The following is a 25,623-nucleotide window of genomic DNA, read 5'->3' as shown; positions in this document are numbered from 1 at the left end:
TCAACTAATCAGTTAAATCGTTTTAAACTTGTGTAGCCCGGGTAAACCTTGGACTTGTGATCCTCCTACTGGAGCCTCCAGTAGCTGGGCTTCTAGGCTTATGCCACCAGGTCTGACTACAGTAAATATTTCCGGACTGGCAAGATGGGTGATCAGGTCAGGGCACTTGCCGCCAGGTCTGATGACTTGTGAGTTACCTGTGGGGCTCACAGGATGCCAGGAAAGAAAGGAAGGAGCCAGCCTCCTGTAAGTTGTCCTCTCACTCTACATCACATACACTTACAGCATGTAAGTGAGTAAGTAAGTGGATGTGCTAATAAATGTGCACGGACTTACAACAAATAAATCAGGAAATGTATGAATGCATATTTTTAGCTATCTTTAATGTGTTAGAACCGTCTTTGCTCATCAGCCTTTATTTTCAAAGTGTAAAATCTAATGGATGGGCCAGTAAGATGTCTGAGCAGGTAGAAGCACTTTCTGCCAAGCCTGACAACCCAAATGCGTTTCCTGCACAATCTCACTGGACATTTAAGTCATTTCTAAAATTACATTATTATAAACAGAGTTGCAGTGTTGCAGTACACATCCTATCAAATAAGATTTATTTACTTTTATTTTATGTATATGGGTGGTTTGCCTACATGTATATCTGTGCACCACGTTCATGCCTGGTTCCCATAGAGGCCAGAAGATGGTGTTGGATGCCCTGATCTAAAGTTAGAAGCAATTTTAAGCTACCATGCAGGTACTGTAAACCACACCTGGGTCTTCGGGAAGAGCAGCCATCTCTCCAGCCCTGTGCTGTTTCTTTTTTTAAATAATGCCATATTGTTCTGTAGAGAAACTAAGGCACCATGCTTTAACCAACAGTGTCCTTGTAATATAACCGAATGGGTCTTTAAGTCTTCACAGAGACTGGAATCTTGAATTCAACATTTGTTGCAATTTAAGTTAAACTTCTCTTCCTTGCAGAAGGAACCCCATATCTGGAATCTGGAATCAGCCTTTTTTCTAATAGAGACCCTGAGTCTGAGTCCTCTGAAGAGCCAGCTCTTGTTTGCACGACACCAGCTTCAACCTCTACACGGAAAATATCCCAGTGTCAAGCTGCTGAGTCTTTCAAGGGTCCAGCTGCTGCTTGTGCTCACACTGCAGCTGTAGAAACTGTGAGCGAGATGAAGCCAGCACTGACATCTTCAAAAGGAAGAGCCACTAAAGGAATATCCATGGTGGTGTCAGGCTTGACCCTCAAAGAAGTAGTGAGTGGATTCATAATTACCTCTGTAGTGACTGGGACTTGACATGACTGCTATAGAAGTACTAGCGATGAATAACCGCTAGGAAGGAGTCTGTCTGAGGAAATAATTACTCAGTACTAGACACCTTGCTGGGTATGGTACTGGTTTTTGGACTGTATTCAAATTTTCTTTTTATAAAAAAAAAAAAATGTAACTAGATACAGCATCTTTCTCTAGACGGCATCGTTTTCCTGATTCACATCTAGGTAAACTTATCAGCATGTCTAACTAAATGTAGACTGCTTCGAGAATACTGCCCGACAGTGGCATTTCCCCAGGGTCTGTCTGTCTTTATCTTGGCTGTAAGACAGCTTTTTCAATAACCTGCTGTGTCCCCTCTGTCCTGTGGCACCCCTTGCTTATTAGGATTTGGGCACCTCCTAGGGCCTGGTGCCAGAAATGGGAATTGTTTCCTACTCATGGAAACATGAAGCCCACTGAACCCATGTTTCTTTTTAAGCTGCTTATAGATTCCAAGCATTCTGGGAAATTTATTTCTCCTATAATTAGCTGTTATAATAATAAAATAATTGCATATTTCTTTAAAGTATAATAACATACCAGACTATCAATTGGATTTAATAGTAGATGCCATTTATTGCACACTGAGAGGCGACTAAACCATTCTCAAGTGTCCTGCTTAATAGAGCCTTCATAGGCGAGGCACCGTTCCCATCCTAATGGCTCTGCAGGTAGTGACTGCATAAGTTCTCGGTGGCCCATGTGTCCTGCTATTGAAAGGGCAGAGCAAGCTTTGTCTGCTCTGATAGATACGTGTGTCAGTACAGGATAGTAACTGTTGACTTTGTCACCTCATAGTCCATGCTCGGGCAGCAGTTTGCTCGGAAAATTCTCACCTGTGTTTGCTTAAATAGCTCTTGATGGACTTACCTACACATCTAGAATTCCCATTTATTCACTGAAATTTGTATTCACTGTTCCTTTGTTCTGTGTGTTCAGCTTTTTAGAGATAGCTGGAGTGGTCTGATCGTTTTTGCCCTGGGCAATTCTGAGGTGCAGATTAGACTACAAGTGGCTTGGGTGCATGTTTTCTTTAAACAAGTAGAGAGGAAAACTTTGAGCTCTATTCAGGTTTGCTGAAGTGTGTTAAATTTATGATGAAAGCCACTGACTGTATTACACATGATTAATTCTGAAGCCGGCATTAAGATGATCTTTTCAGCAGTTGCTCTTCTGACTGAACACTGTTTGAAGGTTGGGATTTCAGCAATTAACCAGTTCAGAATTGCTAATGACACTGGCACAGGGCAGCGGCAAAAGTGGGGGGGGGGGCATTGGCCTCTCCAGCCTGCCGTTTCCCGGGGCTGAGGACAGTGTGCAGTAGGCAGCATGAGAGGTGGCCAGCTTCCACTGCAGTATTCAGGGGCACATAGACATTTGCATGGGTGTCAAGGGCTGGAAAATGGTGCTCCCGGTAAAAAAGCTTATTTACCAAACAGTAGCTACCAGTTATGTCAACTGTTCCCCAAATGGATCTGGTTAATTTCTTTTACTGCCTATTGATTTTTATTTGCGTGATAGATAATAGCTAAGGGACTCTAGATTTCTTTTGGGGAGAATGAATCTCTTCCAATATTTTTCCTTAAGAGAGAATTGATTTTTTTTTAATTTATTTTTATTTTGTTGATGTTTTGCTTCTATGTATGCCAATGTGTATGCCTGTGTAAGGGTATTGAATCCTGGAGTTACAGACAGTTGTGAGCTGCCATGTGGGTGCTGGGAATTGAACCTGGGTCCTCTGGAAGAGCAGTCAGTGCTCTTAACCTCTGAGCCATCTCTCCAGCCTGAAAATTGATATTTTTTGCACTGACTACAAATATCTTGAATGCTTTGTAACTATCAGAGTTGAGTCTTGGTTTTAAAGTATATATATATATGGCGTTTACCCACCACCCCCACAGCTTCCCAGAGTTTTCTTGAGTGTGATCAGCAGGAAATATTAGATAGAAGGATTTATAGTGGAGAATCTTGCGGAGATATAAACAGATAGAAAATAAAGGATAGCCTCGAGAGGGCCTGGAACCTATTCCAACGGGCCCCGACTGTCTCTGGCCCAGGGTTTTTATAGAGACGCCAAGGGGTAGAGCAAAAGACCTCCTCCCCCAGCACAGCCAAGTGCAGACCATCTCAGACACCTACACTCAGGCCCGTGGTCCTGATCATCCTCTATTCGGACCTGCTCGGTAAAGCCACAGGGAACCCGAGAACGGGCTCCCACATATATGTCTACAGCAAAACTTTCTATATAAGGCTAGTTACCACTCAGTTTATGAGATGTAGGCTGATAAATCTGTTATAGGTTGGTGGTCTGTCTTTCTGTAAAGAAACTCAGAGAATCAAGTTAAATGATCTTTGGTTGTAATTCCCTGGCTTCTAGTACTACATTAGACTGCATTAGAATGTCTCTCTCTGACTTATACATGGTTTTGGGGTTTTGTTTCTTTGCTTGTGTGTGTTGGGGGTGGGTATTGTTTACTTATTTAAGACAAGATCTCACAATGTAGCCCTGGCTGGACTAGAACTCAGTTTTTTGTTTTTTGTTTTTTGTTTTTTGTTTTTTTTTTTTGAGACAGGGTTTCTCTGTAGCTTTGTGCCTTTCCTGGAACTCGGAGACCAGGCTGGCCTCGAACTCACAGAGATCCGCCTGGCTCTGCCTCCCGAGTGCTGGGATTAAAGGCGTGCGTCACCACCGCGGCTAGAACTCAGTTTTAAGACCAGATTGGCCTTGAACTCATGGAGATCTGCCTGCCTCTGCTTCCCGAGTACCGGAATTAAAGCTGTGTGCCACCATGCCTGGTGGCATAGTTTTTAAGTTACCAATTTTGAGATTTCAACCATGTTATATTTTTCAAAGCCAGGGCAAGGTGATCCGGGTGACTAAACAGGTAAAGGTGTTTGCATGTATCTAGGCAGTGGGACCAAGTCCTGTGCTCATTCCATGAGTTGGCTGTTTGAAACCAGGAACTTATGCAGGGACACTTGGCTCAGTCTGGGAGGAAGGGACTGGACCTCCCTGGACTGAGTCTACCAAGTCGATCACAGTCCTCGGGGGAGGACTTGTCCTGGAGGAGGTGGGAATGGAGGGTGGGCTGGGGGTAAGGGGAGGGCGTGGGAGGGGGGAGAATAGGGGAACCCATGGCTGATATGTAGAACTGAATGGTATTGTAAAATAAAAAATATATATCACAAAAAAAAAAAAAAAGAAGAAAAAAAAAAAAAAAAAAAGGTGTTTGCATGTAAGCCTGACGACCTGAGTTCAATCCCCAAAACACCCAAGGGAATGGAAGGAGAGAGCCATGTGCACACTGCAGTGCATGCACATATACAAACACACAATGGACATTTAAAAATTTTTTAGGGTGTCCCTTTTCTGAGGAAGGAGACTCAATTAGAATAATACTCTAGCCGGGTGGTGGTGGTGCACGCCTTTAATCCCAGCACTCGGGAGGCAGAGCCAGGCGGATCTCTGAGTTCGAGGCCAGCCTGGTCTCCAAAGCGAGTTCCAGGAAAGGCGCAAAGCTACACAGAGAAACCCTGTCTCAAAAAACCAAAAAAAATAAATAAATAAAAATAGAATAACTAATACTCTAAGCTGTGTACCTGAGATAATTTAGCATAATTTTTTTTTAAGATTTTATGGCTGGGCAGTGGTAGTACACGCCTTTAATCCCAGCACTCCGGAGGCAGAGCCAGGCAGATCTCTGTGAGTTTGAAGCCAGCCTCAAGTTCCAGGAAAGGCACCAAAGTTACACAGAAAAACCCTGTCTTGAGGGGGGTTGGGGGGCAGATTTTATTTATTTTATGTGCATTGATGAATTGTCTGCATGTATGTTAGTGTGAGAGTACAGATTCCCTGGAACTGGCATTGCAGACAGTTGTAAGCCGCCATGTTGTTACTGGGAATTGAACCTGGGTCCTATGAAAGAGCAGCCAGTGCTCTTGACTATTAAGCCATCTCTCCAGCCCCTTACTTAACATAATTCAATGTTTGATTTTTGTTTCAGATGATTGTGCAAAAGTTTGCTGAAAAATACCGCCTCATTTTAACTGATGTAATTACTGAAGAGACTACACATGTCATTATAAAAACAGGTATACTACAAACCTTTACAGACTATATTGCTTTTATCTCATAAACCACATTAAGAGCCATATAAATAAAAAATTCAAATCCCAAAATTCAAAATCTACAACTATTTGAATATGGACATAGCATTGCAAATGGAAAATTACTTTTCGTGCCACAGTTCATAGTCAGGATGTGGGCACATGAAGCATGGTGTGTAAAGTTGCCTTTAGGGTTTGCAGATGAAGCCTGGTGGAGGAGTACCACTTAGTTGGCATGGGCAAGGCCCTAGGTCATTGGTTCTCAACCTGTAGGTCGTGACCCAATGGGGTTGAAAGACCTTTTCTCAGGGGTCACCTAAGACCATCAGAAAACACAAATGTTTACATTATGATTCATAACTAGCAAAATTACACTTATGAAGTAACAATGAAAATAATTTCATGCTTGGGAATTGCCATATGAGGAACTGTATTGAAGGATGACAGCATTAATAAGGTTGAGAACCACTGCCCTGGGTACTATCTCCAGCACCATAAATAAAAAATTACCCTTAGCATATACATATATATATATAAAACATCAACAAGTTGGCTGTGGTAACTCAATGCTTTGATCCCAGCATTCAGGAGACTGAGGAAGGAAGATCAGAGGTTCAAGTCCAGCCTAGACTATAAAGCAAGACCTTGTCTCAAAAAACAAATGAAGCAGCAACAAAAAATGGATTTGTGTTATGCACGAAAGATGTCTCATATATATGCAAATTTTCCAAAAATACTTTTGGGCCTAGCATTTCAGATCAGTGTTGAGACTGCCTTTGTGTAAGGGTGCCATGGATGAAGTCTCCTAGTAGTCAGTTACTGCTTTATAAAGACAGTACTCTTGTATGACCTTATGCTGGGTTAGACTTTGCAGAGTGACAAGATGAACTAACTGCCCAACCACCTCCTGTGTGCCTGCTTGGAGTGCAGTGGGTCTAGAACAGTGTGACTGGGCCATGGAAGAGCAAGTAAGGCAGAGAGAGCAGGGTGGAAGTGAGTCTCCATCTCTCAGACTGTGGGATGTGGCTACATGTGGCTCCTGGCTGAGTGTGCTGGGTGTGTGTCCTATAACCTTAACGTGGAAAGGAGGGCAAGAGTGGAGCCGCTCACCTGTCATGTGCTCTCTGCTTTTTCAGTCCTAATTGTGCTTGTATAAGATACTTCTGGGAGTTTTCAGTTGACTGTGTAAAATCTGAGTCAACATTTCAGGGCTGCTGAAAAGCTTATGTGAAACTGGCCTGCATTAATACAAGCCTGATACATGTAGCAAGAGAAGTAGGATCTAGCCTTTGATGAATCTTCTGCTGGAGTGACTGTCTAGGTAATATTTTCTGTGCTGAACACAGTGTTTTCACTGTGGCACTCACTAATAAGCTTAGAGAGGCCAGGAGGTGGTGGCACACACCTTTAATCCTAGCACTTGGGAGGCAGGGGAAGGTGGATCTCTGTGAGTTTGAGGCCCTCCTGGTCTACAGAGTGACCAGGACTGTTACAGAGTAACCCTGTCTCAAAAAACCAAAAAAAAAAAAAGCTTCGAGTGTATCAAGAGGTAGATGGGGAAAAGAAACTCAAAATAACGCTGGCGGGCTGGAGCAATGGCTCAGCCGTTAAGAGCACTTGTTCTTACAGAGGCTCCAGGTTTGATCCCCAGCACCCACATGGCAATTCACAACCATCCATAACTCTAGTTCCAGAGGATCCAACACCCTCTTGTGACCTCAGGCACCATACATGCATGTGATACACAAACATACATGTAAGCAAAACAGTCATACATAAAACAAATCTAAGAAAAAAAAATTTAATAAAAGTGCTGTTTGGCAGAGGATAAAGGAAGAATGAGAAGACTCAAGGGGCTTGGATATCCATCTTTAAGCATCTGAAGAATCATTGTAAGACTGGGAAAGTCAGAAAACTGCACAGGGATGTGGGGGGCACAATTATGACTGCAATCTAAACCTTGCTAACAGAATTGGTTTTCCAGTGTACGCTTGCCCATTCTGGGATATCTCTGTCCTTAGAGCCTGTCTTAGTTAAAGTTTCTATTGCTGTAAGAGACACCATGACCACGGCAACTCTTACAAAGGAAAACATTTAATTGGGGCTCACTTAGAGTTCAGAGGTTCAGTCCATCATCATGGTAGAAAGCATGGTGACACACAGGCAGACATGGTGCTGGAGAAGTAGCTGAGAGTCCTACATCTTGCAGGAAATGGTCTGAGACACTGGGCGGTATCCCAAGCATAGGAAGACTCAAAGCTCATCCCCACAGTGACACATTTCCTCCAGTGAGCCTATACCTACTCCAACAAGGCCACACCTCCTAATAGTGCCACTCCCTTCAGGATTATGGGGGCCAATTACATTCAGATGACCACAGAGCCCAAAGCCCTTTGACTCAGCCTTAAGACTGCTATGATCTAGGTTTCTCATGCATGAAAATTGTACCAGAGGGCAGTGCTCATTGGAATCAGGTGCCAGAACAAGATACGGCAAGCTAAGTACCGTTTGAGAGAGGAATGTCGTTAAACTTTAGTATATTTTAAGAAATAGGTTTGAATCAAAGGTGATAAAGGGTGTAAGAGAGCTTTAAAACACAAATTAAATCTAAAGTAACTCTTTAAAGTCAAAGGCAATACAGCATTTGTTGCTTGTGAACTAGAATCAGCTTTTATAGCATTTAAACAAGAAGCTTCAAAAATTATGAGGAATTCTGTGAGGCAGAATGGCCGCTTCCACTACTCGCAGATGGCCTGCTGTGTTTGGGATTTAGTTGAATACATTTCTCCTGTTTTAATGGGTTTTTCTCAGTTTGCTTAGTTCTTCAAAGGGACCTTTGAAACACTCGGCAATAAACAGATTCTCAGCTGCTGCTTATTGAAATACCTACATAGGAAGAAGAATAGCTGTGACAGACTGATTCCCTAACCCTCTCAGGAATACAAGGGGTCAGGGTCCCCAGGGAGAGACTGCAGGGGCGAACTTGTCACATTGGTGTTTCTGATTTAGCATCTTTTCTCTCTCTCTCTCTCTCTTTTTTTTTTTTTTCAAATTTAGGACTTGAACACTAGTTTTTTCTCTTACATATTGCTGTCTGGTAAAGTAGAGCTCTACTCACATTAATCACTAGTACTAATTAACATAGGAAAGAACTCTAGCTAGCCTTGGCATCTCAAAGCTGAGGCTGACAATTCCTCTGGTCCTAACATGGCATCTGCGTCTTCCAGGCTTCCAAAAGCCCACTCCTGATAGTTATCGTTCGTGATGCTTCTGGCTTCTGATGTTATCTCAAGGGGTACTGGAGTCACAGTTCCAGGTTGATCTTGAGAGCAAGAGCTGGGCTCCAGTTTCTTGGGCAACACCGCCTACTTCTGTCTTTCTAACCCTTTGGGTGTTTTTCATTCTGCAGATGCTGAGCTTGTGTGTGAACGGACACTGAAATATTTTCTGGGAATTGCAGGAGGAAAATGGATAGTTAGTTATTCATGTAAGTACAGCTCAGTGTGTCTGCTCCTCCCTTTAACACCTCAGAATTGCATTTTAACACCTGAGGTTTCTGCTGATGCTGAGTCTGAGTTACCAAAAGGTCTTTAACATAACACTAGCTTTGTCTTTAAATGCATATGAGTCTGAGTTACCAAAAGGTCTTTAACATAACACTAGCTTTGTCTTTAAATGCATATGGCTTTGTTCAGATAGGCTGGTGGTGTTGGGAAAGTGGATTTCTAACTAATGGGATCTGATCTTCTCTTAGCAGTGTTAGCATAGGAACAGGGATTTATTTCATAGTAGGCAGGAATCCATGTACAGCAGCACTTTTATAATGTTTAAATGAAGCAGCAGCTGTCTCCAGAAGGAAATCTGCCACAGGCTTATTAAAGAGTCCATTCTCCTGTGAATCGCTGGACTTCCCACCTCCACAAAAGGAACCTGTTGTTCTATTCTCCGTGACTTACTTTTCTGTGTTCTCTCCAGGGGTGATCCGGTCTATTCAAGAAAGAAAACTTCTGGATGTGGTAGGTAGTTGATACGAACTAATCAGAGACACTTGATGTTGGTGTTCCTTCTCCCTTATAGACACATCTTTTCCTCAATGGGGGGGCATTGAGAGTGATGCAGTGCAGGCCGGGAAATGCCATTCTTACTCATTCTAGAGTGAGAAAGAGTCTTCTTTGGAGAAGGAAAGGACTGTGCAAAATAAAGATTCATAGGAACAAATAATGAGCCACCTCCAGAGCCAGATGAGATGATCTATATCTGTAGTACTGATACTCGGGAGTTTGAGGCCTGACTGACTACATAACAAGAGCCTGTCTTTTTGTTTTTGTTTTTCAAGACAGGGTTTCTCTGTGTAACAGCTCTGGCTGTCCTGCAACTTACTTTGAAGATCAGGCTGGCCTCTAACTTACAGAGAGCCACGTCTCTGCCTCCTGAGTACTGCGATTAAAGGCGTGTGCTGCCGCCACCTTCCTGAGCCTGGCTTTTTTTTTTTTTAAATAAATAAATAATCAGAAACAGCCTCCCCAGCCTTTTTTTGAGTCTCATATCTTGGAATGGTCTGGAACTCCTAATCTGCCTCTGTCCCTCCCCAGTATTAGGATGATGGGGTTTAGGTGTGTTCCACCACACCAAACTCCTCCTGCCTCTTTAGTGTACACCTTTGTAGGAAGCTAGTTATTCAACATTGTTAAAGAAAAATACTTTAGGTAGGGATGGGCTTAGTTTGTTCTTGTTTAACATGCATGAAGCCCTGGGTTTGATCCCCAGCACCTCATAAATATGAATTACAGCCGCGTGGTGGTGGCACATGCCTTTGATCCCAACACTCAGGAGGCAGAGGCAGGAGGATCTCTGAGTTCAAGACCAGCCTGGTCTACAGAGAGTTCCAGGACTGTTAGGGCTACACAGAGAAACCCTGTCAAGAAAAAAAATCCTTAAATCCTTAAATTACATGATGAGTTCAAAGCCAGCAGAAGCTACCTCAGACCCTGTGTCAGGGGAAAAAAAAATTAATGTGCTGATGTATCTGTTTAGAAATTGACCTCCTTCCAAGAAATGCTGCTTTTTTTATGATACTAAGAACAATGAGAAATAAATAGTAAGCAGGTAGGAGGAAGAATAATTCTAGAAGTTCAGCAGAGAGCTGATGATGACATCATACAAACAAAATTAGTGGACTCTGCTAAAACTTTACACACTGCTCAGTATGTTCTAATTCAGTGACTCTTGTTGATTTTAATTTCATTTAGTGACTGTTCACGGGAGCCTTCTAAGTGTTGATTACTAGGAATAATACCACAGTAAGCAAGAATGACCAACTCCCTATTCTGGAATGGTGTATGCCCTAGTAAGGGGAGATACACAATAAATAGATGAATTTCATATACCAATAAATGCTTTGATGGACAACAGACTAGCAATTGTCTGGAGTCAAGGGTTACCTACCTCAGCTACAGAGGCCAGGCAAAGTCTTTCTCAAACGACTGAGCTGGGACCTAAATAACGAGAATTCTCTTTGAGGAATGTAGAGAACAACTCTTATAGGTCAGATCAGAAAGCGTAAGGATCTGGTTGTAATCTGGTGTGGTGGCACACACCTTAAATCCCAGCACTTCAGAGGCAGAGGCACATGAATCTCTGTGAGTTCGAGGCCAGCCTTCTCTACAGAGCTCCCACTGGCTCCCAAATGACTAACCAGACAGAGACTTAATATTTATTATAGATGCTTAGCCAATAGCTTATAGTATATAAAAAGATTGTTCCACTGCAAGTTCCAAGACAGCAGGGCTACACAGAGAAACCCTGTCTTGAAAAATAATAATAACAACAACAACAACAACCAGGTGGTGATGGTGCACGCCTTTAATCCCAGCACGTGGGATGCAGAGGCAGGCAGATCTCTGAGTTCAAGGCCAGCCTGGTCAAACATAAGTTCCAGGACAGGCACCAAAGCTACACAGAAAAAACACTGTCTTGAAAAAAACAAACAATAGATCTGGATGTAGGAGTGAGTTTGGTTTTTTTTTTTTTTTTTTTTTTTTTCTTTTTTTTTTTTTTAAAGAAAACTAGACCATTATAGTTGAAGATAGAGAATTGGTGAATTTTGTGTAGGGGCACAGATTAGGTGAGAGGTAAGAAATCAAAGACAAGGGCTAGATCAGGTAAGATTTTGTGTTAAACCACAGTAATACTTTGAGTTTTATTCTTAGGATAATTGGAAGCATGGAGAGGTTTTCTATTTGGGGGTTTGTTTGACTTTATTTATTGTGGGGAAGGTGTGTGCCTTGGCACGTGTGGAGGTCAAAGGAAAACGTGCAGGCATCGGAAGTTGGCTCCCTCCTGCCATGTGGAGTCTGAGGAACAAACTCCGGGTGTCAAGATTGGCAGCAAGAGCCTTACCCACTCTCTGGCCCCTTGCCTGGGTTCTCAATATCCAACAATGTTCAGCAAGTCTTCCCTACCATCTGAGTTTCCCTCACAGTGGCTTCCAAGCATTCTTCCCCAAAACTCCAAACTCCCAGGCCCATTATTCTTTATCTTCTTATCAAAATAGTTACTATGAAAAACACTGGAGTTTCTTCAGAACATTAAATGTGTGTTGTATCCTTTAAATTTTATGCGTGCATGTGTATGAAAGCGTTTGTGTGGAGATCAGAGGACAACTCTGTGGTGTCTGCTACCTTTATATGGGTTCTGGTGGGGACTCCGGTTGTCAGTCTTCGTGGCAGGAACCTTTACCTGCTGAGCTGTCTCACTGGCCTCGTCTTACTATTTTGACTTCATTAACTGTAAATCTTTCAACAGAACTCGAGAAAGCCCTGATTTCTTCAGATGACAATATACGATTGATTTATGTGATCCAGAATCCTCCAGTTATCCTTAGAACAGCACAGCGTTAGTGGTTTTATCTAAATGCTAAGTGAATGCTTTGAGAAGAGATAGATGTTAGAAATTAAAATACATTTTTAAAAAAATCAAGTCCCAGTGAGATGAAAGCTGATTGGTAATTTCAACAAAGATTCGCTTTCGGCTGTTGAGGTGACTTCGTTAGGTAAAGACACTAGCTGCCAAGCTTGACAAACCTCAGGACCCACACGGTGGATGGAGAGAGCCAGCCTCAGCCAGTTGTCCTCCAATGTCTACACGTGTGCCACACACTAACTAAATAGCTAAATAAAAACTTGGCTCTGATTCATTGACTTTAGCAACTGAGGTCCTAGTCATCATATCTAGCCCATAGAATAACAATATTTTTTTAATCCCAGTACTTGGGAGACAGAGGCAGTCGGATCTCTGTGAGTTCTAGGCCAGCCTGGTCTACAGAGTGAGTTCCAGGAAAGCTCCAAAGCTACACAGAGAAACCCTGTCTCGAAAAAAACAGGAAAAAAAAAATCCTTATCTTTGGTTAAAGCTGGTGATTCTGAATACATAAAGTACTTCAATGAATGTGGCTTTCCTTTCTCTGGTCACAGTGTTTTGTGTGTTTGGGGCTTTTGTTTTCTTGAGTTTGCTTGGTTTGGGTTTTAGTTTTTTTTAATGGTTTATTTATTTTTATTTTACATGCATTGGTGTTTTTGCCTGCATGTATGTCTGTGTGAGGGTGTCGGATCCCCTGGAACTGGAGTTACAGACAGTTGTGAGTGCTGGGAATTGAACCTGGGTCAATTCAAAGAGCAGTCAGTGGGTAAGAGCATTTGCTATTCTTCCAAGGAATCAGAGTTTTTTGTGTTTTGTTTTGGTTTGTTTGTTTTGTTGATGGTGGTTTTTCAAGACAGGGTTTCTCTATGTAGCCCTGGCTGTCCTGGAACTTGCTCTGTAGACCAGGCTGGCCTCAAACTCAGAGATCCGCCTGACTCTGCCTCCGAGTGCTAGGATTAAAGGCCGCCACCACACCCGGCTAAGAACCAGGGTTTTAGTCCAGCAGCCTCATGGATTCTCACAGCTATCTGTAACTCCAGTTCAAGGGGATCTAATCTCTGGGTACCATGCATGAGTATGGTACACATGTACACATACATACATGCAAGCAAAACACTCATACACATAAAATAAAAAATAAGAGTGGATTTTTTGTGTGTGTGTTTTTTTTCAAGGCTGGGTTTCTCTGTGTAGCTTTGGAGCCTGTCCTGGAACTGTTCTAGGCTAGCCAGGTTGCATAGCCTTGTCGAGAGAGAAAGAGAGACAGACAGACAGACAGAGAGAGAAAACAAGGTTTCATGAAAGTCCTGGCTGGTACATGGTACTCAGCCACATGGCCCAATTTTTCATTTTAATTGTGTGTGTGTGTGTGTGTGTGTGTGTGTGTGTGTGTGTGTGTAAGCCTGTGTCAGTTCCCCTTGGAACTGGAGTTATAGGTGGTTGTGAGCAACCAGATATGGAAACTAGGAACCAAACTCTGGTCCTCTGCGAGATGCGTGTACGCTCTTCACAGCTGGGTCATCTCTCCACGGCTGATGACAGTTCTGTGTTTGGTTTCAGCATGAATTTGAAGTCAAAGGAGATGTGGTGACTGGGAGGAACCACCAAGGTCCAAAGCGATCCAGAGAATCCCAGGAAAAGGTAAAGTCCCTCTCGTGTGTCACCGAAACCCCGCCTAGGGCTCTGCAGCCAGCTGCTGTGGTGAGATTGATCTTTACCTGGTAAGGCACATCGCATGCCTGTGCTCTGGCTGTGTGATGGAGACAGTGTTTGTTCTCTCAGCCCAACACGGCAGAGATTGCCTCTGCCCCATAAGGCTTAGAGTGCTGGTTGTAATTTAGGTTCCAGGCTGCGGTTGAGATCTCAGCTGATCGTGATGGAGTTTAGATGGGAATCTAAGGCAGTAGTGGTGCACGCCTTTAATCCCCCCCTCTTGCACTTGGGAAACAAAAGTAGGTGGCTCTCCGAGTTCAAGGCCAGCCTGGTCTACAGAGTGAGTTCCAGGACAACCAGGGCGACACAAAAAAACCCTATCTCTAAAAATAAAAAAAATAAATAAATAAAATTAAAAAAAAAAAAAAAAAAAAACAACAACTCAACGACGTGACCTAAACCTTTTGCTCTTCTTGCTTCCCCGTGGTCTTTTCTCTGAGGGGCACAGTAAGTGCTGTGAGCAGGGTGTGCATGGGACAGCTGTGGACACAGAACGCAAGTGACTCATGATCAACAATTTTAGAGCACTGGGATGTATACCACCGCCTGGCCACTAGGACATTTTAAAACAAGTGTGTTTTCATGGTTCTTTCTCTCAACTCCCAACCTTGCTACCTCTGTTCCTCCTTTATGGCCTCCCCCTCACTACCAGCATCACCTCTATTTTTCGCATGAGGAAATTGAGGTTCAGATAGGTTAAGGTCCCCGGGGTCTCTTAGCTGGTGAGTGATGGAAGAAGCTAAACCCAGGCAGTCGAGCTCCAGATCTCAATTCACAAGTGTAGGTGGCTTTGCCGGTGAAAAACAGATTGCCCCAACAACTTTGCAAGTAAGAGCAGGACTCGATGGCTCTGTCCAGCATGTCATCGCAGATGGTGCAGCCAGAACTGCATCCTCCTTGCAGGAAGAAGTCTTCACAAGATTTCACACCTGCCTGGCAGGCCTGAGCCAACTGCTTCCCCAGGTTACTGGGTAAGTGCTTGTGTTCCAGGCTGCTTTTCTTCTCTTTCAAGTGTGCACCAGCAGGTGTTTCAGAACATTCCCATGCGGGGCACCTTCTGTTCCTCTGCAGAAACTTGAGAGGAGACCAGTAAGGTCGGTTTTTCAAAGGAAAACTGCTTTGGACCGGATCACAAACCAAGCCTGGAGTTCTGAACCCTGGGATCGGCCCACCCTTACTCTGAGCCTATCAAGTAACTGTTGCAGATGCCAAGAAAAGCTGCTCGCTACTTTACTTTTCCCTTTCCTCCAAAGGTGTTGTCTATGAGCCAGCTGTATGTTCTTACCCAGCTGGGAGCCATGCAGAATTAGCACCGGGTCCCTCCTTCCTTACAGGAAACCCCAGTGCTTCGGGATTTCTCTTACATTCAGGATAGCAGTGGTGGAAACAGCTTGGGCAGAGGAATGACATTTAGAAGATACGAGAATGCCACTGCAGTATTTTCACAAAGAAATGTATTTGTAGAGGTGAAGCTTTGGAGTCCTTATCTCATAACTAGACACTCATCAGTGTTCGCCTGGATATGAAAATTCCTGATGTTTTATATTTCTCAAGGCAGCATTTGGCTCCAGCTGGCTGCCTGAAGGGGACTTTTAGTGAGCATCTAGGTCCTGTCAACACATCGGGGATCCATTTTATTCTTCCAGATAGGGAGAGAGCAGAAGTGGGAACTGTCGTTTCCAACAGTAGCTGGTTTGCCTGCTGCCCTCTTCTCTGCCGGTCATGTGGGGTGAAGCCATTCCAGTGGAGCCATCGTCTGTCTCAGCCGAACGAGTCAGTTTTCTTTCGTGTCATAACAGGATGGGAAGATGGTCAAAAGAATGAGTTACTCAAATGATATCTGAAAATCCATCCGTCCACACTAGGCCTGCTGGCACTCCTTTATAGTCCCAGCACTCAAGGCTAGGATGGGAGCATTGTGAATTTGAGGCCTGGACTACAGGTTAAGATCCTGTATCGACAGAAAAATATTAATAACTGGCAAAATGTAGGTTTCTTTAGAATGGTGTCTTGAAGCCCTTCCTGAGAACTCACGCCGGTGTACACATGAGAATTTGGACTATGTAACACGGTTGTTACTAGACACACAGGGCTGTTCTGAGCTTGATTAAAAATGAAGTTCAAGCCAGGCAGTGGTGGCGCACACCTTTAATCCCAGCACTGGGGAGCAGAGGCAGGTGGATCTCTGTGAGTTCGAGGACAGCCAGGGATTCACAGAGAAGCCCTGTCTCAGAAAAAAAAAAAAGTTCAGAAGTTCAGTTCCTCACTCACGCTAACCACATTGCACTTACCTAACAACCTCACACGTCTATGGCTCGCTACTTTACGAGACCAGATACAGGACATTGCCAGTGTCACAGAAAGTTCTCTGGGCAGCACTGACGGCCACTGTAATTACATTTCTCCTTAGGAGGATATGTTTCTGCCGATTCTGTGTCATCAGAAAACCAGATGTTGGGGCCAGCTGGGTGAAAGCTTTGAGCAGATACTAAAATGTCCAGGTCACCTGAAGATGCAGTGGCTGTTGTCACCGCAGTGTGAAAGACGGAAGGGACACTGGACTAGGAGGGAAGGGGGAGTGTGCAGATGAGACTGCTGGCCGGCTGGCCGGCCAGGGCAACATCAGACATCATCCAATAGCCTTGAAGTTCTTGCCGTTCGATGTAAAGAAGGACTAGTGGATTGTTCATGTTTGGTTTATTTTCCTCGTATCTGACAAAAAGTAAAATCACTTTGCCAGGGTCACCAAGCATGAGCCTGGACCTGACTGGGAACAAGATAGGACGTTCATGCCTTAAATGACAGAGAATGACTATAGGGGCTAGAGAGAGGACTCAGAGATTAAGAGACTTCCTGCTCTTCCCAGCATCCACACTGGGTATCTCACAACTGCCTGTAACATCAGCACCAGGAAATCTGACACCTTCTGGCCTGGGCACTTGTAGGCACTTGGACATATGGTGAATGTAATGTTTTGTTTTTAAGAGTGACTCTGGGGGCTGGAGAGATGGCTCAGAGGTTAAGAGCACTGGGCTGCTCTTCCAAAGGTCCTGAGTTCAGTTCCCAGCAACCACATGGTGGCTCACAACCATCTGTAATGAGATCTGGAGCCCTCTTCTGGCCTGCAGGAATACATGCAGACAGAACACTGTATATATAATAAATAAATTTAAAAAAAAAAAAAAAAAAGAGTGACTCTAGAATGTAGATAGTTCATAATTCAATAAAATCTGAAATCAGGGCCTGGAGAGAGATGGCTCAGAGTTTAAGAGCACTGGCTGCTCTTCCAGAGGTCATGAGTTCAATTCCCAGCCACCCTTCTTCTGGCATATAGGCAGAACACTGTTTACCTAATAAGTCTTTTTAAAAAAAATCCAAATTCAGTTCAGAATATCGAACTGATTGTCTCTGGGAAGGAGCACAGAAATTGTCAAGTGGTAAAAAAACAGTTCTTCCATTTCAGGGCTTCTCTATTTATAAAAACCCAAACTCTGGGCAAGGTGGTAAATTTCTGTTATCCCAGCATTTGAGAGGTGGAAGCAAGACAATCAGAAGTTCAAGGCCAACCTATATTATAAGTTTGAGGCTACCTGGCCTATGTAAGATCCTGTCTCACAGAAAGGGGAGAGAGACTGGAGAGGCAGCTCAGTGGTTAGTGCTTGCTGCTCATTCAAAAGACCTGCTTTTGGTTCCCAGCCCCCACATTGGGCAACTCACAACTGCCAGTAACCCTAGCTCCAGAAGCTCTGGTGTGCTCTTCTGGCCCCCTTGGGCACCTGTACTCATGTGGCATGTACTCTTTTTCTCTGCACGCCATCTCTTCTCTTACAGCTCTTCAGAGGCCTAAAAATCTGTTGTTGTGAGCCCTTCACCAACATGCCCAAAGGTAAGAGCCTGGGAGGGCTGTGGAGTTACAGAACCAGCCTTTCTTATATAACAGTAGTACAGACAGGGTCAACCTATGTGGAGGTTTCAGATTGGTCAGATGTTGTAGGGTTACTTTGTTTCTCAACCATTCTCCAAACAGATGAGCATAAACTTCCCAGGAGCTCAGGGAAGATGCCGTATTCTGTGCTTGTGTGGCATAGAGCTTCTGTAATGGCTCACTTGGACTAAAGAAGGGTAGCAGGGACCAGAACAACCTAGGCTTTGCCGGGTATGGCAGCACAGGCCCTTGTTGCTGTAGGTGCATTCATTTGTTAGATTTTGTTTGTTTTCTATTTGAGAAAGTATCTCTGTGTAGTCCTGGCCGTCCTGAAACTTGGTGTGTAGACCAGGCTGGCCTTGAACCCAGAATTCACCTATCTCTGTGCTATCACGCCCTCTTAAGAACTGTGTTTTTATTTTTATGTGAAAGGATGTTTGTCTGCACATATGTATATGTACCACTTGTGTGCCAGGAGCTCACAGAGGTCAGAAGAAGGAGTCACGTCTCCTAGATCTGGATGGTTGTAAGCCACCTTGTGGGTGCTTGGAACCAAACCCAGGACCTCTGCAAGACCAGTCAGCGCTCTTAACCACTGAGCCATCTCTCCAGTCCTTGGCACATGCCTTTAATCCCAGCATTTTGAGTTTGAGGCCAGCCAGGGCTAAGTGGTGAGAACCCTATCTCAAAAACCAGGCGGTGGTGGCACAAAGCCTTTAATCCCAGCACTTAGGAGGCAGAGGCAGGCGGATCTTCAAGGCCAGCCTGGTCTACAAAGTGAGTTCCAGGACAGCCAGGGCTGCTACGCAGAGAAACCATTTCCTGAAAAACAAACCACAAGAACCTAGAGTTCCTAAGTGTCAAGAAGAGTTCTCTTCTTCCTGGACCACCTTCATTTAATACAGAAGTTTTATGGCCTGGGCGATGCACAGGCCAGAGGAAAGGGAGGCTCATGATGAATATTTGTAGTTCAGTTTAATGTTAAATATGTGACAGTTAAACTGCTTTGAAGCTGGACTTGGTGACGTAAGCCTGTGATCCAAGCTTAGGAGGTAGAAGCAGGAGGATCAGCAGTCTGGTTTATCCTTGAGTACATGGAGAGTTCACCACCAGCTTGGGCTCCCTGACACCCTGGCTCAAAACAGTTAACAACCGCTATGCTCTACTCTTGCATATCCAAAGCCCTTGTCCAGCCAGCCTGATCTGCAGAACGAGATCCAGGGCAGGTACCAAAACTACAGAGAAACCCTGTGGGGCGGGGCGGGGGGGGGGGGGTAGCTTGTCCAGGTGCAGATTTGGTTAGTTCTCTTCAAAATGAGAGTGTCCCCCTTCTCTGTGCTTCGCTTCAGCTCCAGGGACTGGAGTCCTGTGGCGTAGCAGAAGCGGCTCTCGTCCTTCCTTAGGCTGTGCCCTTTAACACAGTTCCTGTGTTTAATAACAAGATTATTTCATAACTAATTTTGCTACTGTTGTGTAGCATAATGTAAATATCTGATATTTGGCCCCCGTGAAAGGGTCACTGGATTCCTCCCCCTAAGGAGTCGCGACCTGTGGTTGAAAACCTCTGCCTTAGTATCTGGTCATAAGCAGATGAACGGTAGCAAGGTGGCCTGGCATTATAATTCTGCTTCATTCTTTACTGGTTATTGATTGGGGTTTTAGAAATTTTCAAATGCCAGTCAATGATTTCTCTATGGTTTTTTATTTTGGGGGGGTTTGTTTTGTTTTGTTTTCTCTGAGACAGGATTTCTGTTTGTAGTCCTGGCTGTCCTCAAACTCACAGAGATCTACCTGCCTCTGCCTCCTGAATGCTGGAATTAGAGGTGTCCAGCTTTTAATATAGTGAAAGCCAGGGACTCTAGTGAATGTTATTGGAGGAAGGGCTAAGGGCTAAGCCTTAGTTCAGGCAGGCTGGCAGGCAGGAGTACATCTACAAGGCCAGCCTGGTCTACAGACCAAGATCCAGGACAGGCACCAAAACTACACAAAGAAACCCTGTCTTGGGGGGCGGGGGGTACATCCAAAGAAGCCTAGATAGATCAGTGCTGCTGATTCTTAGGCCCAAATTCTTCTGATATTCATTCCCAGATATGTGGATTCTAGCTCAGCATGTGACCTTTCCTAATGATATGCTGGGTCTCTGGCCAGGAGAACGTGTTGTTTTAGCACGCACACACACACACACACACACACACACACACACACTGGATGAAATACCTTCCCATCTTTTCACATTTCAAAAATGGCGCTCTCAGTGGCTGTGATTATAAGTTACCAACACCGATTAGGATGCAGAAGCAAGAAGAAAGATGAGTGTTTCACACGTAGTATCTAGCTATTTAGCAAAGTATTGGAAATTTTGGATTTCTTTTTCAACATGTCTCATTTGGGAGACACAAAACCATATCTAGCAAGTATCTTCCTGAGGCTAATGACCAGAGCAGGCAGATTAACTTAGAAGCCATACTAATTTTAGGGTTTCCTATATTTTAAGGAAAAAAAAATAGCTTGCTCACTGAGGAGGTTTGCTCCAGGGAAGACTGTGGAGGGCATGGGGTATGTATGTGGATCACTATGATCGTTTTACGTCCGTCCTCTGCAGATGAGCTGGAGAAGATGCTACAGCTGTGTGGAGCTTCCGTGGTGAAGGAGGTTTCATCACTGACCCAAGACACAGTAAGTCTTCGGACCTCCCTAAAGATCCTGGGAACTATAAGCAATCAACGTATTGAGGGAAGTCTTTTCTTTCTAGTCCTCTGACCGTGTGAAAGTGGGGCGTGACTTTTCTAAAGCCCTGCTTTGACACTCTTTTTTTCTTCCTGGGGATGCAGGGTTCTCAACCAATTGTGATCATACAGCCAAGTGCCTGGACAGAAGAGAATGGCTGCCCTGGTAAAGTGTCTCTGTGTACTGTGCACTCATGTCCTCTGAGGTCCTGTTGGGTGGGTTTGATTCACTAGTTACCTGGTGCTTACTTGACTAATACAGTTAGTTCTCAGGTGCTTTTTCTTTTCTTTTTTTCTTTGTTTGTTTGTTTGTTGTTGTTGTTTGGTTTTGTTTTGAGGCATGGTCTCACTGTAGCCCTGCCTGGCCTGGAACCCACTATATCTTGGAACTCAATGAGTTCTACCTGCCTGTGCCTCCCAAGTGCTGGGATTAAAGGTGTTGGCAGCCTTCGTGGCCTGTTCTTTTTGTTTTGTTTTTTGTTTTTTCCGGTTGACCTGCTTTGTAATGCAGCCTGGTCTCGAATACTTGGCCGTCCCTCTGCCTCAGCCTCCTAAGTGCTTTTACACACATACTTCTAAGTGTGTGTGTGTGGAGGTTGTAGGATAACTTAAAGAAGTTGCTTTTCTCTGCCCACCATGTGTGTCCTGGGGTTCAAACTCAGAATGTTAGACTCTGCAACAAGTGCCTTTGCCCCCTGAGCCATCCTTTTGGTGTCCTTGTTGTTTTGTGCTGTAAAAGTAATATATGAGGCCCAAGGTGTTGGCAAACACCTTTAATCTCAGCATTTGGGTGTCAGAGGCAGTTCAGTCTCTTGAGTTCAAGTATATGGTCTGTGTGTCAAGTTCAAGGCCAGCCAGAACTGTACAGTGATACCCTGTCTTTAAAAAACAAAGTGCATGTATGTGCATGTACATGTACACACGGGTGATCATGCTTATGGTGTTGCTCTTTAGTGGCTTCTCTTTAGTATCGGGTTGAAGCTCGTGTTATTTCAGTTTCCAGCGGCCCTGAAGTGCTGCCTCAGAACACCAGTTTCTTCCCCACCTGATTAACCCTAAGGTTCATGTGATCAGATCTCAGAGTGGATTGATTAGTCTGGTCTGCAAGAATGACTTGACACCTATCTCTACTTGTGTTCTGTCAGCAGAGATTGGGCAGCTGTGTGAGGCACATCTGGTGATGTGGGACTGGGTGTTGGACAGTATATCCGTCTACCGATGTCAGGATTTGGATGCCTACCTGGTACAGAATATCACCCATGGCCATGACTGTAGCGAGCCACAAGACCCCAATGATTAGTTTAAGAAGTGACCTTTCCATGCCCAGGGAGGATCTCACTCCTGGGTGCTTCCATATCCTACGTACTAAGTATTTTATAAGCATCAGCCTGGGGGTAGGGGGAGGCATCTCCCTATGTGAGGGTCCCTTAAAGGTTTTCTGATTTAAGTCTCCCTTTGAAATCTGTCTTGAGCATAAAAAGTGTTTCACGTGAGAAGAATTTAAGTCTATTTAAACCCCACCACTTGAACAAGATGCTAATTCGTGGTATATTGTTCTTGGAGAGACAGGGTAGAGTGGCTGGTCTGCCCTTGGCATGAAGAGACAGGGGTATCATGAGTCCAAGGCCAGTGTGGGCTATACAATACCCTGACTCAAGAGTGATAGCTAGTAGTCCTAATTTGTTTCTTATAAAATCTCATGTTCAGAAAGACCGAGAGTCAAGTCTCTCAGGGAAATTGCTTGAGGTCTGTGATTTGACTTAAAATCAGTGCTCAAGGCTCCATACCCAGCACCAAACAACACCCATATTTCCCTACCCCACCCCCCCACCCCACCCCTACCCCCACCCCCACCCAGCGGCCGCCAAGAAAACCAGAACAGCCCTTGGACAAGTCTTGGGTGTCAGTGGACACTGAGGAAGTCCAGAGACAGATGATGTATTCTGTATGAATATGAAGTTTTTCAAGTGTCCAGCAGAGCCTTCTAATGCCCCATAACTGAAGAACAAAGTGTTGGCTATAACTCTGCGAAGTAACACATTCCTCCTGACACCCAAGATCTCTGATATGAATATTTCATGTCTGTAAACGATGGATCCCACCAGGAAAGGAGCTGTTGCCTGCTTTGAAGTAATTTTTCCCTTTTGCTCCCTATTGCTGAACCATATACTGCTTCATAAATAATTTTGTTTGCTGAAGGAAGAGGACGTATTTTTCATAAGCTCATTATCTTGGACTGTTTATAGCTGTTGGAGGGACTAGGTCTTCCCTGGCCCCCCAGTGTGCAAGGGCAGGGGAGACCTGATTGTACAAAGTATGTTATATAAATGTTGTGCTGTTAATACTGCAAATAAACTGAATAGCAAACACTTTCACTGAGAATGATTGTTTGGGGGGCCTGGCAAGATGATTCAGTGGGTCAGGTGCTGCTGCCACACCTGACAGCCAGTGTTCAAGCCCCAGGACCCACATAAGAGAAAGAGAGCTGACTCCTGCAAGTTGTCCTCTGACCTCCACACATACACATGCCATGGCCTGTGTATGCACATGAAAACTAACTGAATAAGTAAATGTCAAAAAATCAAAGTTAAAAAATTGTAAATTAAGTTCCTTAAATTATTTTTAAAGGTCTGAGCTGGAGCAGTGGCTCCTCAGTTAAGAGCACTTGTTGCTGGTTTTTCTCTTTGGGTCTCCATTACGTAGTCTTGACTGTCCTGGAACCCAGACTGTAGACCAAGTTGGCCATGAACTCAGATATCATGGCTATCATTCCTACTCCCTTCAAGCTCCCAGCTTCTGACTGTGTTTTCAGCTGTCAGGAATGATGGTGCAGCTGGGCTGGAGATGTAGCTCAGCTGATAGAGTGCTTGCCCAGCATGTACGAAGCTCCGAGTTCGATTCCCAGCACCACATAAAACCTGACATAGTAGCTCACACCTGTAATACCTGTATTTGGGAGGTGGAAGCTAGAGGATCAGTTCTGGTCAGCCAGGGCTGCGTGAGACCCTGTCTCAAAAAAAAAAAAAAAAAAAAAAAAAAAAAAAAAAAACAACAACAACAAAAACCAAGGGTCTGGAGAGATGGTCAATGGTCAGAAGTACCTACTGCTCTTGCATAGATAGGATCTGGTTCCCAGCACTCGGTGGTAGCTCACAATTCTAAAGTCACTTCCTGGAGACCCAGTGGTCTCTGCAGGCACTGCACACGTGGTGCACATGAACTCACAGGCAGACCACAGACAAAAGATAAATCTTTAAGAAGAAAAGCTTTCCAATTCAGCCTTCCCAACGCAAGACCTCCCGGTTCTGTCTCCTCCCTGAGTACTCATCAGGGGATTGATGTGTCTCGTCGTCAGTGAAGGCAGGTAAGAAATAAGCAGGCGTGTGCGTCTCCTAAATGGGTCTTTTCCCGGGACCAGCTGTGACCTGAGGCAGACTTCAACCTACTGTCCCACAACACTGGAGTTAATAGAAAGAACACCCCAGCCTCTCGGGGGACCCTGGGTGAGAGCAGATTTAACTGAAATACATTAAGTCACATAATTGTCTCTGTGTCTGACACGTGTACACCCTGTCTGATCGGAGCTCTGTATGACGCTTGGCCTAGATTAAGAGTTCTATCTGATGATGGAGTAAATCTTGTTCCTTTGACCTCTGCCTTCCCGCTTTCTCATCCTGCAATCTCTAGCCCTCTCTGAGCAGAGCAGCATTTGAGAACTGGTTCCTATATTGACTTTTATCTCATTCCGAAAAGAAGCCGGAAGGGGAAGAGGATTATCGGGCAGGCATGGGGAGGGAGCCTAGAGGAGCACTCCGGCTGATTATCTCCCTCCTCAAAAATGTAACCAGAATCCACAAAGTATCAGCACAAAAACATGCAAGAGAAAAAGAAAGGAATCAGTGTTGGGATGGTTGGGGCGGAAGGAGCCAAGATGCCCAGAATGTATCCTGTGAAGGCTGCTAGGAGCAGATAAGGACAGCATCCAAGTGGACGGCATAGAAAAAAGGGCAGAGTGAGGGGACTGCAGATGTGCCCAAGGAAACCGCACAGAAGGCCGGCTGCCCAAAGGACATGGGGCTCGCTCACCATGGCTTCAACTGGCTGAACGAGTAGCCTCTGCACCCCGCTTCAGAGATGCCCACTGCCCGCAAACAACCTAAAAATCTGCTAAAAACAAGGGAACATTAAAGAGATGCTCCTGGCAGGCTAAGAGTTCAAGAAAACTAGAAACAGCTAGTTTCTCCAAAGAGCATGCGTGGCTTGAGGAACCTGGAAGGTAGTCCTCACCTGGCAAGGTGATGCACACCCATTTATTTGCACTTGGGCAACTGAGGCAAAAGACTCTGCGTAAGCTGGGAGTGGTAGCCCACAACCTGTAAAAAAAAAAAAAAAAAAAACAAGAAACAGCTGGTGAAATGACTGAGCGGGTTAACATTTGCCTCCCAGACCTGTGACCTGATTTCAATCCCAGGAACCCACATGGTGGAAGGTGAGACCTGACTCAAACAAGTTGTCTTGATCACATGAGCCCTGTGGCACACTTGTGTGCACAGACAGACACAAAGCAAATAAAATGGGATGCAAATTTGAAAAACCCCAAGAAGCTGGTGCCGAATGAAAACCTAAGTGACGGTCCCTAACTGGCTGAAGGGCACGAACTTTGAACACCTGATTTCAGAGACCTAAATGACATGGTAACATGCACCTTAGTCAAGTGGTTTCAAAACATTCCCCCTTGATGGAGGCCTTGGGGTGGGGCAAGCGCATCACCTAAGAACTTAGACATGCAGATTCCCAGCCCTGCCCTAGACCCACTGAACCAGCAACTGTGGCGGGTAGGGCCTCCCCAGTGACTGGGACTGCAACAGACTCAAGTCCAAGAACCACAAGCTGAGATAAGGGGAATAAGATC

At 44.6% G+C, this 25,623-nt stretch overlaps 1 protein-coding gene across 10 annotated transcripts in view; it reads left to right on the top strand.

Moving 5' to 3' along the window:
- Positions 1–23,084, top strand: part of Brca1 (BRCA1 DNA repair associated) — a 76,553-nt gene extending 53,469 nt beyond the window's left edge. For 4 of the 10 annotated variants that reach the window (XM_042282853.2, XM_042282855.2, XM_076577668.1 and 1 more), the window contains 9 exons: positions 976–1,262; positions 5,327–5,414; positions 8,839–8,916; positions 9,405–9,445; positions 13,908–13,988; positions 17,892–17,946; positions 20,588–20,661; positions 20,817–20,877; positions 21,857–23,081. In XM_042282853.2, coding sequence (XP_042138787.1) covers positions 976–1,262; positions 5,327–5,414; positions 8,839–8,916; positions 9,405–9,445; positions 13,908–13,988; positions 17,892–17,946; positions 20,588–20,661; positions 20,817–20,877; positions 21,857–22,011 — 920 coding nt within the window. In that variant the 3' untranslated portion in view covers positions 22,012–23,081. Of the gene's footprint in view, positions 1–975; positions 1,263–5,326; positions 5,415–8,838; positions 8,917–9,404; positions 9,446–13,907; positions 13,989–17,891; positions 17,947–20,587; positions 20,662–20,816; positions 20,878–21,856 lie in introns of all 10 variants that reach the window. The other 6 variants (XM_042282854.2, XM_076577669.1, XM_076577667.1 and 3 more) reach the window with 4 other exon arrangements.
- The last annotated feature ends 2,539 nt before the right edge of the window (positions 23,085–25,623 follow it).

Source organism: Peromyscus maniculatus, chromosome 8 (assembly GCF_049852395.1).
Source record: "Peromyscus maniculatus bairdii isolate BWxNUB_F1_BW_parent chromosome 8, HU_Pman_BW_mat_3.1, whole genome shotgun sequence".
In the NCBI taxonomy this organism is placed as follows: Eukaryota; Metazoa; Chordata; class Mammalia; order Rodentia; family Cricetidae; genus Peromyscus; species Peromyscus maniculatus.
The sequence above is the reverse complement of the archived record's forward strand: the minus strand, read 5'-3'. Positions and strand labels throughout refer to the sequence as shown.